We start from the raw sequence: 14,870 nt of genomic DNA on the forward strand, positions 1-14,870 counted from the left end.
GGGGGGGAGGGCAAGGATGGGCAGTTAGACCTGGGGGCCAAGTGAGGGTACTGAGCCCAGACCCAGCCCAGGATGCAACGGGGCAGACAGAGGACCATTATAGCTAAAGGCTGGAATGGTAGACATGAACACAGAAGTTGAACCAGAATATCAAATAAGGTTCTCAAATGGTGTCACTCAGGGAGCTGGGGCATGGGGTGGCCTCATGCCGCTGCTTTACATCCTGGGGCCCCACTCAGACCCCACAGTGAGGCTCTCAGCTGTCTCTGAAAATCAGGGGTCCAGAGCAAAAACAGCCCAGGGACCCCCAGCTTGAGGCCAGCAGTACACACCTAGTCTCTCCCCAGGTTTGGCTCAGAGCCCAGGCTGAAATGCCAAGCAGGGAGCCTCTAGTGTCTGGAACCCTTAACAAATCACTCTGGATCTTGTTGATCCTTCGCAAAACCAAGGTCACACTCCAGAATAGCCCTGTCCTCATAGAGCCTTCTGCAGGCCCTGGGATGGGCCTGAGGGACCAGCTGGGGATGGGCCAAAGGGATCTCCTCTCTCCACCCCTGCTTCTAGCCCTCATCCCCCTCAGCTGTTCCAAGGAATCTTCCAGACCTGCCCTGGGAAGCGGCAGTTCTGTTTGTGGCAAAGGACAAACATGGGAGAGGGGCCTGGCCCCTGTCCCAGATTCCGTGCTGCAGACCCAGCAACTCAGGGGTCCAATCTACCCAGCCTGCCTGGCATGGTGTGAAGAGTAAGGGGTGGCAGCTGTGGGACCAGCCACTTTCACCCCTTCCCTGTCCACGATGGTCCATCAGGCTACATGGAAGTCTCAGAACTGAGGTGACGTCACTCCAGAGAGGGTCTAAGGAGCTTCCCTGAGGGGGACAGACAGATAGATGCAGAGGTCAGCAAAGCCCTCCAGGTACCATGGGGTGTGCCAGAATGCAGAGAGACAGCAGACAGAAAGGGGAACAGAAAAAGAAATACATACACATAGAAAATAAGGAAGAGATAGAAAGAGAGAGAGGGAGGGAGGGAGAGAGAGCGAGACAGGCAGAGGGAGACAACGCAGAAAGAAATTGAAAGCTGGAGACAGAGAAAGGGAGAGAGTCGTAATGACAGACAGAGTTAGGGAGACTGAGGCAGAGGGAGGTATGCAGAAAGAAACTATGAGAGAAACCGTGGCCTCTCTGCCGTCCCCAAACACCAAGCCCCACTGGCCCTGGAGAGGAGCCTCACAGGCTCTTCGAGAAGAGGCCTCCAACAAGCCCCCAGCCCCAGAGAGGCTGGGTCTGACACATTCACGATAGAGCTGGCAGCCTCTGTGTCCAGGGCCCCACTCATACCCCAGGCACTCCTAGATGGAAACAAGCTGAGGGTCCAGGGCCCATCCCCTCTGGCAAGACCAGATGACATCTCCAAATTTATCCTGTTATTTCTGTCCTGAACCAGGCTGGGACAGGATGTTTCCAAAAGGATAAGGACTAGGATGGGGCGGGGGTGTCTGGCACAGGCCAGGCCTGGAGGCTCCAGGCCCTCCTTTCCCCTGAGGTCAGAATAGACCAGCTAGAGACATTGCACCCCAGCCCCCACAGCAGGACTATTCTTGGGGAAACAGGAACTGGAGACGCAGCCTCCACTGGAAGGAAATAGGGTCATAGTCAGACCAGGGGAAGCCATGAAGAGATCTCACTTCCTTACAATGGGAGCAGCCCCCACCCCAGGCTGGGGACACAGAGGGATGGAGCTTTTCACTTTCAGAGAAAATTAGTCTGTTAAGTCAGGGCCTGAACATGGCTTGTAATGGAGGGGTGGGGGTGGGGAGAGTAGTGCCAGGGAGTGTCAGCAAGGGCTGAGATCTTTGGTTCCAAGAGGGTTGGGGTCAGTCTGAAGAAGAGCTTAGGGGTGGCTGAGTACAGGAGGGTGAAAGACACTCAGGTCCCACCCTTAGTGGGTCATCTAGGAGATACGAGTATCATCTAGGCTCCAGGGCCTCAGTGGAGAAGTGAGGATGGAGGACGGTGGGGAAACAGGTGGTGTCCAGGGTGGTCTGGGGTCTCAGTGGTGGAGGCAGTGGCTCCAGTTGGGGGTCTGAGGGTAGGATCCAGGGGATCCAGTGAAAGGGCCAATTACAAATCTGGGGTCTCAGGGATCTGAGGAACTGGTCAGAATTCAGTGGTACTGGATTCTCAGGACTGAGTCTTGAATTCTACTTAGATGGGGGTTCAGACAATGAGTCTCAATAGGTCTGGGATCCAAGGAGTCTCAGTCCCTGAGTTAGGCTTGCAGGTCCGGAGTCCTCAGAGTTGGCTGTCAAGGGCTTGGCCTTTCCTGGGAGTGCGGGCTCCTGGGGTCCCAGTTCTCGTGGGTCTGGGGTCTCAGGGTCAGGTGCTCAAACTCCCTATCTGCGGGAAGTTTTGGCGGGCCTGGGGCTCCGGGGTCGGTCCCGAGAGCCTGCGATGGGGCCCAGTCTAAGGACCGGTGAAGCCGGGCTGGGGAGGGGCACACTCACCTGCAGGCGGCGCAGGTAGGCGGGCGGCACGTAGCCCGTCTCGCCACTGCGCGCCCGCGCCGCCAGCCACCAGTGCGCGCTGCTGCGCTCCAGCACCAGGAAGGTCTCGCCCGCGGCGAACGCCAGCGCGTTGGGCTCCGCCGAGCGGAACGCGTAGAGCGCGCGATACATGGGGCCGGGCCGGGCCGCGCCGGGGCAGTGGAGGTGGCGGGGGCTGCGGAACCAGGACGGCAGGCCCGGAGAACCGCGATCGCCCCGCCCCGCCCCGTGACACACGACGCGTGCGCGCGCCCGCCCGCCCGCCAGCCGCAGCCCCGCCTCGGGAGGGGGGCAGCCCCCGCGCGGATCGCGGCGCCCCCTGGCGGCTCCAAGCGGCGCGACCCGGTGCTGCTCGAGTCCACCTCCAGTCGGCCTCCAGTCCGGTCCCGGTACCTCCGACTCCTAGACCACACACCCCTACCCCCGACCACTGGCTCCGCACCCTCCCGGGCGCCCCACCCCAGAGTCTCCGTCCTGGCCCTCCACTCAAACCCGGTATGCGGCCGTCCTTCCTCCTTTGGCAGAGTCTGTGTCCTACGCTCTAGTCGCATGCGTCCCTGCCATCCCGGGGGAGTGGGTCCTGACCTACTAACAGTAGGGACGGCGACTCCGCGAGCGTAGTCCCATTGTTGGATCTCGCTGATTCGACACTTGGAGGCGCCTGTGGGGGGTCTGTCTCCTTGGTGTCCCAGGCCTCATGACCCCTCTCTGAGGAGTCCCTACTCCAGCCACACCGAAACCAGGTCGGCCATTCCCCAGTCCCAATTTCTCACGTCCTGGATGCCCACCCCCCCCCGCGGCCCCCCGCCCCCCCCCCGCCTTCAATAGCTTCTCTCTACCCCTCTAATGTGGGTCTTTCCATAGGGTTTCCTCTGCCTGGGACCTAATTCCCTCCCTCACAGCAAAAGGTCATTACTCTCCCAGTCGCTGTCATATTGCTCTATTGTCTTTATAGGACTTGCAACTCCAAACCATCTTATGTCTGATGCTCCCTTCTGAGCAGATAGAAGAGCTGGTAAGGGTGGGGAGGGGGGTGCTAGGTAGCTTTAAGAGCTGGTTTGACCCTGCACACCTCCAATTAGCCTGGACTGGTCCTTGATGTCCTGAGGGAGGGAGGGACCCAGGGGAGAGGCCCTAAGGGTCCTGGGGGCCTCCCATTCCTGTCCAGCCACATTTCCCACCAGAAGCCTGGGCCCAGGGTGTAGCGGGTATGGGCACAGCCAGGCCAGTACATGCAGTTGGCATTTGGGGACATAGTACACAGAGGCACAGTGGGCCTCAGAAAGGTGTGTGGGGCTGATAGAACTGGACATCAAGACCCTACCTTCTTGGCACTGGGTCTGCCCTTCTCCCTGGTGTCTGGTTCGGCAGTTCAAGACCTCCTGCCACACCTCCCAGTAACCCTCCTAGCACAGAAGTAGCTCTCTTCGGGACCGCCCTGGCTACAGCTGCTTAGGACAGGAGATTGGCATAGTTGTGGGTTGCAGTGGTGACAAGAGGTTTGGTTAAGAGGACCCCCCCTGCCTGGAACACCCTTTCTCACTGGGACCCCCACCCCCTCATTCTGCTGGGACCTTCTACCATGGAGCCCACCATCGCCAAAAGACCAGAGCCTGGCAGCTACCTGAGGCCTTGGTTTGGCTCCAGGACATCTGACATCACAATGACCAGCCAATTAGCTGCTGCCAGTGGTCCAGGAGATGGATCCAAGGTCTGGCACACCTGCTGCCCAACTTTGGCTTAAGTTGCATGGAGGACAGGAAAAGACCTGTATCAAGGGTCACGTAGTTCTTAGGGGATGCTGGGACACTAGGCCAGCACAGACCCAAAAGGAACCTAAGGTTATATGTGTGGAGGTCCTCTTTGGGTGACCTCAGGGCCCATGAGGTGGGGGCAGTGGCAAGGAGAATATTCCTGGGCTAGGGTGGAGGACACAGAACGTGTCAGGATTCTGAGGGCTGGGATGTGGTCTGACTGCCTGCCCCTACTTAAGAACGACAGCAGCACTGTGTACAATTAACAAAAAGATTTGTATTAGAACATTTACACTCAGGGAAGAAAGAGGTATCTGCATCATCAAATGTGGAATGTTGAAGAAACAGTTAAAATAAATAAAAGACTCCGAACGCGACTGGGGCTGGCTCAGGCTGGGACTCACAGAGGCCTCTGCACATCAGCTCCAGGCTGCAGGGGCCAACGCCTGGCCATACTGGCCTCCTCCCCGACGCAGCACAGCTGTGCCTGGGACACAGAGAGTCTCTCAGGTGCTGGTGCAGCCAGCAAACTCACTCCCCACTTTCCTCGCTTATCTCTGTGACAATGTCTATGAGGCTCTGGAGCCCGAAGATATAGCCAGCATCCTGGCCCTCATGTACCACGCTGTCCTCGCCATACAGCCTGCAGGTGGTGTGTGCAAAGTCGATCATGCGCACGTCCACTGAGCTGGTGCCGATGGGCTTGTAGGCATAGGCACCTGCAGACTCGTCAGCTGACTCCTCAGACAGGTCCTCCAAGTCCTCAGCATCTGAGTCCAGGGCCACCTCAGGCCATTCTTTGCCATCATAGATGACCAATAGGGAGCTTGAGTAGAAGCGGTAGGACTCCTGTCGCTCCAAAATGGCTTTGAGCTCAGCCAGCTTCTTAAGCACAGGGCCCAGGAGTTCACGGCGCAGATACCGACCATTGTGGAAAAATTGGAAAAGTGCCTCCTTGAAGCCCTGCACTGACAGCTTTCGTCCGTGGTACTTGTTCATGAACATAAGCTGCCCACTCCCTGCCTGGTACACCTGTGGGAAGAGACCAGCAGGTTAGGTACTGACAGCTGTCTCAGAGCCTGGACCCTGGGGAACAGCAGCAATAGGACACCCCTGGATCAGATCCTTTAACCTGTTAAGTATACCAGTCATACAAGGCAATACCCTTTCTGATCTACCACCACTCAGGATGCAGCCCTCTGACCTGGTTCTGTCCTCAGACCCCTGCTTAGCATATCAGTTGGTGGAGAAGGCCTAACCATCTTGCCTTCATTCCCACTCCTGTCCAGAGACTCTGGACTCAGTCAACCAGCTCAGCCCCAGACAGTTCACCGAGGCATGCATGCTTTTTTTTTCTAACCAGAAAGCAACAGACTCACTCAGCCATGCTGAAATCTTGAGAAAACAGCAGGACTATGCCCACGGTGGAGAGTAGAAGCTACTGGATGCCCTAGCCAGCCCATGGTATGCACCAGCACTCCCCTCACCTGCATGCCACACACACGGACACCGATGACAGCAGATGTGCTCTGCTGGCACTTGCGGATCTGGTTGGCTGCCTTCTCCTCTGAAGCATCATCACCATGCTGGCGGGTACCCATCTTGAGGTCCAGGACACAAGGCACCTCATAGCGGGAAGTCAGATTTTCCAGTAAGATGAATTCTGAGTGGTTAAGGACAATCCTCCCTCTAAAGAAAAGGTGCTGCTGCATGGGGGCTTTGGCACTCCAGGGCACAATGCCTGCACACAGTGCCTCAGAAAAGCCCAGGTCCACAGAAGGCCCCATCAGTCCTGCTATCCCCCATGTAGGGAGCCCAAGGCTGACTAGAGGGCTAAAATCAAAGAACTGAATTCTTGTCAGGGAACTGGCATGAGGACCGCCTGCACCCGCACTCAACATAGGCCTGGGCGACACACATACGGCACTGCCACAACTCAACAAGGTATGGGAACAGGGTTTCACACTGTCCTAAGTTTCAAACAGAACATCAAATAAATAAATCCCATAACCTTCTATGTGAACTGGAAATATCTGCATAAACTCATGAAAAATTTTCTCTTTAAAATAAATGCGGGGGCGCCTGGGTGGCTCAGTCAGTTGAGCATCCGACTTCGGTTCAGGTCATGATTGCACAGCTTGTGAGTTCGAGCCCTGCGTCAGGCTCTGTGCTGACAGCTCAGAGCCTGGAGCCTGCTTCGGATTCTGTGTCTCCCTCTCTCTCTGCCCCTAACCCACTTGCATTCTGTCTCTGTCTCTCTCAAGGGTGAATAAACATTAAAAAAACCTTTTTTTTTTTAAATAAAATAAAAGTGTATTTCCCAGCTGTGTGGCACTGAAAAGGTCTAGAAACAATGACCAGATAGTTGTGTGAGCACCCTTAGTGTCCAGACCAGTTTTCCTAGGGCAGGGATTGGTGAACTATGGCTACTTGTTGTACAGCCTATGAACTAGAAATCGTTCTTAAAATTTTAAGTTGTCAAAAAATATGCATAATACTTCATGACACATGGAAAATTAAATGCTATGCAAATCTTGGTGATCATAAACAGTTTCATTGGGGTATAGTCATGCTCATTCATTTACATGATTATCTATGACTACTTTCAAGCTACAGTGGCAGAGGTGTGGCAGCTTCAGCCTGTGAAGCCAGAAACATTTACTATCTGGCCCTCTACTGAGCAGGTTTGTAACTCCTGCCTCAGAGGAATGACTGAACTCACATCTGGAGTAGGAAATATACATGACCCTGGGCCATCTTTTCATACCAGAAAGTAAGAGAGTCGTCACAGACTACTATGATTGTGTCAGAAGGACTCGAGAGCCTATTTTATTTTATTTTTTTTTAATTTTTTTTTCAACGTTTATTTATTTTTGGGACAGAGAGAGACAGAGCATGAACAGGGGAGGGGCAGAGAGAGAGGGAGACACAGAATCGGAAACAGGCTCCAGGCTCTGAGCCATCAGCCCAGAGCCCGACGCGGGGCTCGAACTCACGGACCGCGAGATCGTGACCTGGCTGAAGTCGGACGCTTAACCAACTGCGCCACCCAGGCGCCCCGAGAGCCTATTTTAAAGTACGAAAAAAAAATTTTTTAAATGCTCATTTATTTTTGAGAGACAGAGAGAGACAGAGCATGAGTAGGGGAGGGGCAGAGAGAGAGGGAGACACAGAATCGGAAACAGGCTCCAGGCTCCGAGCCATCAGCCCAGAGCCTGGCGCGGGGCTCGAACTCACGGACCGCAAGATCGTGACCTGGCTGAAGTCGGACGCTTAACCGACTGCGCCACCCAGGCGCCCCACAAGAGCCTATTTTAAAAGGCAAAACAAAACATGGAAGAATCTGTGCATCAGTAAAGATAAAACTGCAACGGACTAAAACCGCATCAAATATGTCTAAATTCACAGGTTCATAATAATGCTGAAAAACCCACTGGCATTCTGAATGGATGTTAAAAAACCCACCCATTATTCCAAATAATCAGTAAATAATCTACCTTTCCTATATAAACTATACCTATGTATAAGCATATAATTGATGAGAAAAAAGTTTATCTTTACAGATTCCAGCTAAGAAGGAATGACAAAATTAGAAAAGTGCCTAATGAAAAAATGGATCTAAGGCAACAGCAACACAGGCAAGACAGACAAATACTGCACTTCCTGATGGCCACTACCATTTCCAAGGGATCCTAGCTCCCACCTACCCCAAAACTGAACCTAAATCTGACCAAGCCTCTAGATCAAATTATCAAAACCTAATGGAAACAAAGAGAAAAGAGTAACATGTAAAAGACCACAGGGATGTAATCAGTAAAATTCAGATGGTGGGAAAGTTTAGAAGACCTAGTTTCTTTGACAAGAAATTTCCAAGATGGGGGCGCCTGGGTGGCGCAGTCGGTTAAGCATCCGACTTCAACCAGGTCACGATCTCGCGGTCCGGGAGTTCGAGCCCCGCGTCAGGCTCTGGGCTGATGGCTGATGGCTCAGAGCCTGGGGCCTGTTTCTGATTCTGTGTCTCCCTCTCTCTCTCTGCCCCTCCCCCGTTCATGCTCTGTCTCTGTCCCAAAAATAAATAAACGTTGAAAAAAAAAATTAAAAAAAAAAAAAAAAAAAAAAAAAAAAAAAAAAGAAATTTCCAAGATGAAAAAATAAAAAGGGTATTTAAAAAGACTTAAACATTTCAACCAAAAATGTGTGGACTTCACTTGGCTCTCCATTCAAACCAACCGTCAGTAAAAACATATTTATGAGACAATTAGGAAAATGTGGACACAAACTAGATACTTGACAATAAGGCACTACTGTCCAGTTTTAAGGAGCTCACATCTTAAAAATACCCTTGTCTTGGGGCGCCTGGGTGGCTCAGTCAGTTAAGCGTCCAACCCCTGATCTGGGTTCAGGTCATCATCTCATAGTTCTTGAGTTTGAGCTCGCATCGGACTCTGAGCTGACAGTGTAGAGCCTGCTTGGGATCCTCTCTCTCCCTCTCTCTCTGCCCCTTCCCCACTCGTTCTCGTTTTCTAACTTAATTAAAAGAAAACCCCTATCTCTTAAAGATGCATGATGAGATGTGTATGGATGCAATGACACAGGACACACTTCAGAAAGAGCTCAGTTGGGGGCACCTGGGTGGCTAGTCAGTTGAGTATTTGACTCTTAGTTTCAGCTCAGGTCATGATCTTATGGTTCATGGGTTCAAAACCCACACTGGGCTCCATGCTTACAGCACGGGGGCCTGCTTAGGATTTTCTCTCCCTTCCTTCCCTCCCTCTGGAAGAAAGGAAAAGAGGGGAGGGGAGAGGACAGGAGAGGAGAGAGAGAAAGGGAAAGGGAGAAAGGGGGAAAGGGAAAGGGAGAAAGAAACAGCTCGGCTGGGGGATGCTGGGTATAAGAGACAGTCACGGCCCAAAACTGACATAAGTAGGTTAATCACCGAAACTGGGTGACTGGTACTTATAAGTTCAAAGTATTATTCTATGTTTAATATGTGTAAAATTTTCCCTAGTAAAAAGTTAAAAAAAAAAAAAAACAAAACATACTCAATTCTGAGGAACTACCCCCTCAAGATTGAAAAAAGAAAGAAGGGGCACCTATGTTTCAGCTCAGGTCATGATCTCACGGTTCCTGGAATAGAGTCCTGTGCTAACAGCACAGAGCCTACTTGGGAACTCTCTTTGCCCCTTCCCTGCTCATGCATGCACATACACTCACTCTAAAAATAAATAAACTTTAAAAACTAAATAAATTAATTAAATTAAAAAGAAATCACTAAGTAAAAAAAAAAAAAGCTGGGGGGTGGGGGAGAAGCCACCCTGGTGCCAGTCTGGTGAACCAGGATTGAAAGGTAAGCACCCATCTGCCACTCCCATTCTTGGCAGGGAGCACTATCTGGGGACTTCTGTAGGAGTCTGAAAACACAAACCAGCCCCTTGCACTCTAGGCTAAAGCCTCCCTGATGCAGGTTGGTCCCTCCATGAGGTGGCCCTCAACCGCCTCCCCACCACCTGTATTCCCAGACCAGCCCTTGTTCCTGAGGGAGTGGTATCTGCCTATGGTTACCACAAAGGGTGCCCTGGCACAACCATGACTAGAAAATAAACCCAACCTCTCTGAGCTCCTAGGATCTCACCTACCCTCCCCTATCCCCAAGGCAAAGATACCCTGTGAGCAAAGGATACTGTATTGGTTCCGATGTTTTGCATTCTCCTTCATTCTCTGTAACTGTTGCTGGTGACACTTCATGCTCCAGGGGTTATAGTGTTTAAGCTGGGAACTGACATTCCCCTTTTTCTCTACGCTGTAGTACAAGACTTCAGATTTCTTTAGCCACTCAAATTCTTCTTCTAACTTATGGCTGTAAAGAGACAAGGAGCCAATAAATCACAACATCTTATCAGAATTCAGGGCCAAAGAGGCATGAAGAAACTTTTGGAGTGATGGGAAGTTTGAGATCTTGATGTGGTGGTGGTTTTAGTGTACACATTGAACACTTCAAATGGATACATTTTATTCTAAGTGGATTATACCTCAAGAAAGTTGACTTTGAAAAAATTTAAGGGCCAGATCACTGTTTTTTCTATAGCAAGAGAACCTAAGATGCAAGAACAGCCTCTGCCTCCACCACTGCACACCCCCCCACCCCCAAGCAACCTTCACTGTCCTTTTTTTCTAGGCAGTACTGTCCCCTGGCTTCTGCTACATCCAAGTTCCCTGATTCCAAATGCTGGAGACTGGGAAAAGCTGAACTGAAATCCCATGGGAATAAGCCCACCTACTTAGCCACATTATAAACACTTCTCAATTTTTATATATTATTTATATTTTTACCAGTTCTGCCAAGAACCGGCTCTTGGAAGGCTCTGTGTCAGTGGATCCTACATTCCGGGGATGCCCAACTGACCATTTTGTCTCCCACCATCAATGAGCAACTTGAGGTGATGGGACAGTTCCTACCTTGGCCACTGCGACATCCCCAGGATGTAGCACAGGGCCTGGCACAGGGCAGCTGCAGGAGCAATGAGTGACTAAAACTCTTTTACAGCTGCCACTGTAGCTGTTTACCCAAAATGGCATGACCTAACCGAGAATCATTACAAAGAAGCTGCCATGTGGGACCTGGCCACTGAGTGACAAGGCACCATCGTTTGAGTCTCTAGCTCCAGACGACCGGACTATAACTAAGATCCCATGACACCTCCCCTCCCATAAAGTCCAGGGTTCCCCTCTCAGTTTATACCCACCTTTTCATCTTCTCCTCTTTCCGGTGCTGTCTCACCCAGTCCTTGGGGCTCTTTTCTGTCTCTAGGACGTGATGTTTTTTGTTTGTCCACCTCAGAAGCTTACTTTTTGGTTCACAGTCTGAATTGTCTACACTGTCCACAATTCCGTGGTCCCCTTTTAATGGATATGCTATTAAACACAAGTTCCTGTCTTCATCTTCTTCAAAGCGAACTGATACCACACCTGGAAGGGGGGTGAGGAGCAGAAAGAACTTTTAATTCCAAAGATGATGTGTTATAAATAACATGATTGTAACATTTGGTTTTTTCTTACCCTGTTCCTTAGTCTCTATGTTGCCAGAGGCCCCAAACTCATCTGCAAACCTAACAAATATCAAAACAGCTAGAAAAGATGACACCATACAAGACAAGCGATTAGGGAGCAAACATGGCCGAGAGTCTTCCTCTCTGATGCACTCAACAAGGCAAGAGCCAAAGAATTACAAGACACATTTTTCCATTATTGAAAATGTTTATTAAATTTTATGTAATTCTTCTAATCCTAAAAGAGACGTAAAAACATTTGCTCTTTATATCTCACGGGAATTTTTGATGCCCTAAACAGAAACTCCGGCGGCCTGAGACTTGCTTTAGAGCAGAGCCTGAACACTGGGAACAAAGGTTTGCCCTGAAGGGTAAGAAGGGTCCAAGGGTAAGGGAAGACTGGGCAAGCAAAACAAAATAATAAAGGAGCAAACAAAACAAACCACACAGCACAACAGACACCCTAGCAAAGGCTTCTTGCAGCACCCCCACATGGGTGGGCACCCCAAGCCTTTTGTCCTCAAACATGTTACTTTATTGGTCTTTGCAGTCACAAAAGAACAAAATGAACACAAGGCAAATAAGGTTGGGCCGGGAGCACAGACGCATGGTGGCCTTGAAAGCAGCTCTCCCCCTTGAGTCTCTAGAACCTGCCATGTGTAATTAGACAGTCTTTGAGGAGGGGGCTGTCAGGTGGGAGCGTTTCAGCAGGTGCCGACGAGCGCCTTACAACCGACTGGCTGAACACCTTTCCTCCCAGGCCTCTCTGGCCTGGGATCACTCAATTTGCTCAGTCCTTGCTGCCCGCCCGCTTGCTCGCTTGCTGCAGGGGAATGCGTGCTCAGAGAGAGATGACACTTCTGAGGTGGTCCCTGTCTTTGGGCGCAGAGGAGCAGAGGAGCCTGGGTAGGGAATTCAGGGGACCACACTTCCCTGTGGCCACGGGGAAACAACCAGGGGGAAAAGGGGGACAAGGGTGGCCAGCTAACAAGGGGCCTTTGGCTTTGTCCTGGAAAAAACAACAGAGAAGGACCAAGTGAGGGCCTTCAACTCCCCCACCCCCAACCACAACACACATGCATATTCACAGAGTACAGAGAGAGGCGCCCAGTACATTCTGTCTTCAAAGAGCATGTTTCAACAGTCCCAGAAGAACCTAAGTTGTTCAAGAGTCTTTTGTACAACCAGACAATGTAAATTTAATTTCCTTAATGGGTTCTTTGATTTACAAAATATCCCCCATTCCCAGGAAAGTCCACACCATGATGATGGCTAATGCTGTCCCCCCAAAAATGCATTACAAAAAGAAAGAGAGAGTCACCATATGTGAATCAAAGAGTTGCCATAACATTGCAATTTCAGGGACATTCCGTAATAGCAAAGGGTTTCAGCTAATCAGCACAGGCCTCCCACTCCTGCATTCCATCTGACTCAACCCTGCTCCCAGCCTACCTAATCACCAGGGCTTCTGGTTTCCTGGAGGACAAAAAGCAGGCGGCAAGCATTCTGGGAAAAATCCTCCCAAAGTCTTCCCCCGCTGTCTCCCATGGGCGGGGGTGGGGGGACTCCTATGGGGTACTGTGATCAAGAGATACCTGAACATAAAACACAACTACACTTCCACCAAAAATAAACTCAAAACAAATCCACAAAACAAAACAGAATTAAGCAATCTTACCAGGGCTTGCAAACTGAGGGTGTGAGGTGCTGGGCTGAGGGCCAAGAGGAGAAGGGAAAACACAGAGTGGGGAGGAAGGAGGGGAGGGCTCCCGGGATAGCTGCCCGCGCCTTCCCCGGCTGCGAAGTGCCGCCTTGCATCTCCTCGCCAGCGGAGACCCCTATGGCAGCGGGGGCTCACCTTTGTACTGGGGAGTGAATTTGCGCATCTCAGCTGGGAGGGTCTCGTAGAACTGGTGCTCCCTCGGAACCAGGGGCTTGCATAGGGTCGTCTCATTGAAGCGGAGCACGCATGAGTGCCCCCCGACCTGGTGGACAAAGGGCTCCAGCAGGACGCCCTTGGTGCGGGGCTCCACGTCCATGGCCCTGAAGGCTGGGCTCATCCTCCAGACGCAGGCGGCAGGAAGAAGGGGGAGGCGGCGGGGTCCAGCGGCCAGCGAGTCCTCCGTCCGTCGTCTGTCCGTGCGTCCGTCTGTCTCGCTTTGACTCCTCAGTCGCGCGGGCCAGGACGCTCTGCCGGAAGCAAAGAGAGACACTGGCATTGGAAGCGGCCTGGAAACCGCCTTAGAGCCACTAGCCTTCCTCCAGCGGAAAGACAAGCAGCCTGTGCTCTCGCCGGGCCCCACCCACGCCGCCCACCCCGGCTCCGCCTTCTCCCGCCTTCTCCCGCAGAAACAAACAGCCAGAGCTCCCGCGGGGCGGGGCCAGATGCCGACAGGCAGCGACTGGCTCCGGGTGTACCCACACAGCCAGTGCCCTCCCACCACGACAGCGGCGTTAGATGGGCGGGAAAAACGCAAAGCCACATAAGGTAAAGTCCCATTTCAAGGCTAATAATTCAGATTAAATCTTACCATTTTTTAATAAGATTAACTCCATGCATATATATTTTTAACTTTATTTTTTAGAGTAGTTTTAGGCCCACAGCAAAAATGAGAGGAAGATACACTGACTGCGCACATAACCACCTGCTCCCACACATGTGTTGCCTTCCCCATTACCAATATCTCCCACCATAGTGGTACGTTTGTTACAAATGATGATGAACCCACATTGACACATCATCATAGTTTACATTAGGGTTCACTCTTAGTCGTTAATTGTACTTTTATAAAATGCAGTTAAAAGGAAAATCTGCTTAGTCACCATCTAGTAAGATCTACTCCCCCAGGGTGTCCACCCCCCACCCCCACCCCAAGGCCAAAGACAAGCCCCATTAACCTTATTAGCAGTGGAGCTTGGGCCTAGCTTTAATGATTAACGTCTGTATCTAAAAACAACTGATCAAGGCTGGCTAACTCCATTTAAAAAGATACACGGTGTTCTAGGTCACTGACTATTTTTATCAGTTCTATCCTGATCTCCAAAAGCTGGGGCACACCTTTAAACCAAAGCTGTGCTCCTACCGTAATCGGGGCTCTCATCCACTCTGAGGTTTAGGCCTTAGACCTGACTTTGCATCGCTAAACACCCCAGATCTTAGCAAAGCAACCTCTACACAATTGTTAACCACTTCAAGGCATGTCAAGCTAGTTCTGTTTCCTGTCTATAATTTACAGACTACATGGTTGCTACTACCACTACTTAACAGCATGTAGGCCATTTCATCAAACATACAGGGGTTTTTTTTTACTTTTTTTTTCTTTTATGTTTATTTATTTCTGAGACAGAGAGAGACAGAGCATGAGAGGGGGAGGGGCAAAGGGAGAAGGAGACCCAGAATCGGAAGCAGGCTCCAGGCCTGACGTGGGGCTTGAACTCACAAACTGTGAGATCATGACCTGAGCGGAAGTTGGTCACTCAACTGACTAAGCCACCCAGGCGCCCCCATACAGGGTTTTTAATGGCAAC

General features: G+C 51.3%; 1 protein-coding gene across 6 annotated transcripts in view; it reads right to left on the reverse strand.

The window, feature by feature from the left end:
- Nucleotides 1-4,553: 4,553 nt before the first annotated feature.
- The window catches only part of IP6K2 (inositol hexakisphosphate kinase 2), a 31,385-nt gene continuing 21,068 nt past the window's right edge, over nt 4,554-14,870 (reverse strand). For 5 of the 6 annotated variants that reach the window (XM_040445296.1, XM_040445295.1, XM_040445292.1 and 2 more), the window contains exons 2-6: nt 13,201-13,532; nt 11,040-11,262; nt 9,978-10,153; nt 5,784-5,959; nt 4,554-5,328 (exon numbers count right to left, since the gene is read on the reverse strand). In XM_040445296.1, the coding sequence (XP_040301230.1) occupies nt 4,828-5,328; nt 5,784-5,959; nt 9,978-10,153; nt 11,040-11,262; nt 13,201-13,402 (1,278 nt within the window). In that variant the 5' untranslated portion in view covers nt 13,403-13,532 and the 3' untranslated portion in view covers nt 4,554-4,827. Of the gene's footprint in view, nt 5,329-5,783; nt 5,960-9,977; nt 10,154-11,039; nt 11,263-11,352; nt 12,049-13,200; nt 13,533-14,870 lie in introns of those variants that run through there. The other variant, XM_040445294.1, reaches the window with a different exon arrangement.

This window comes from Herpailurus yagouaroundi, unplaced genomic scaffold (genome assembly GCF_014898765.1).
Source record: "Herpailurus yagouaroundi ecotype Mexico unplaced genomic scaffold, PumYag 193, whole genome shotgun sequence".
Lineage (NCBI taxonomy): Eukaryota > Metazoa > Chordata > Mammalia > Carnivora > Felidae > Herpailurus > Herpailurus yagouaroundi.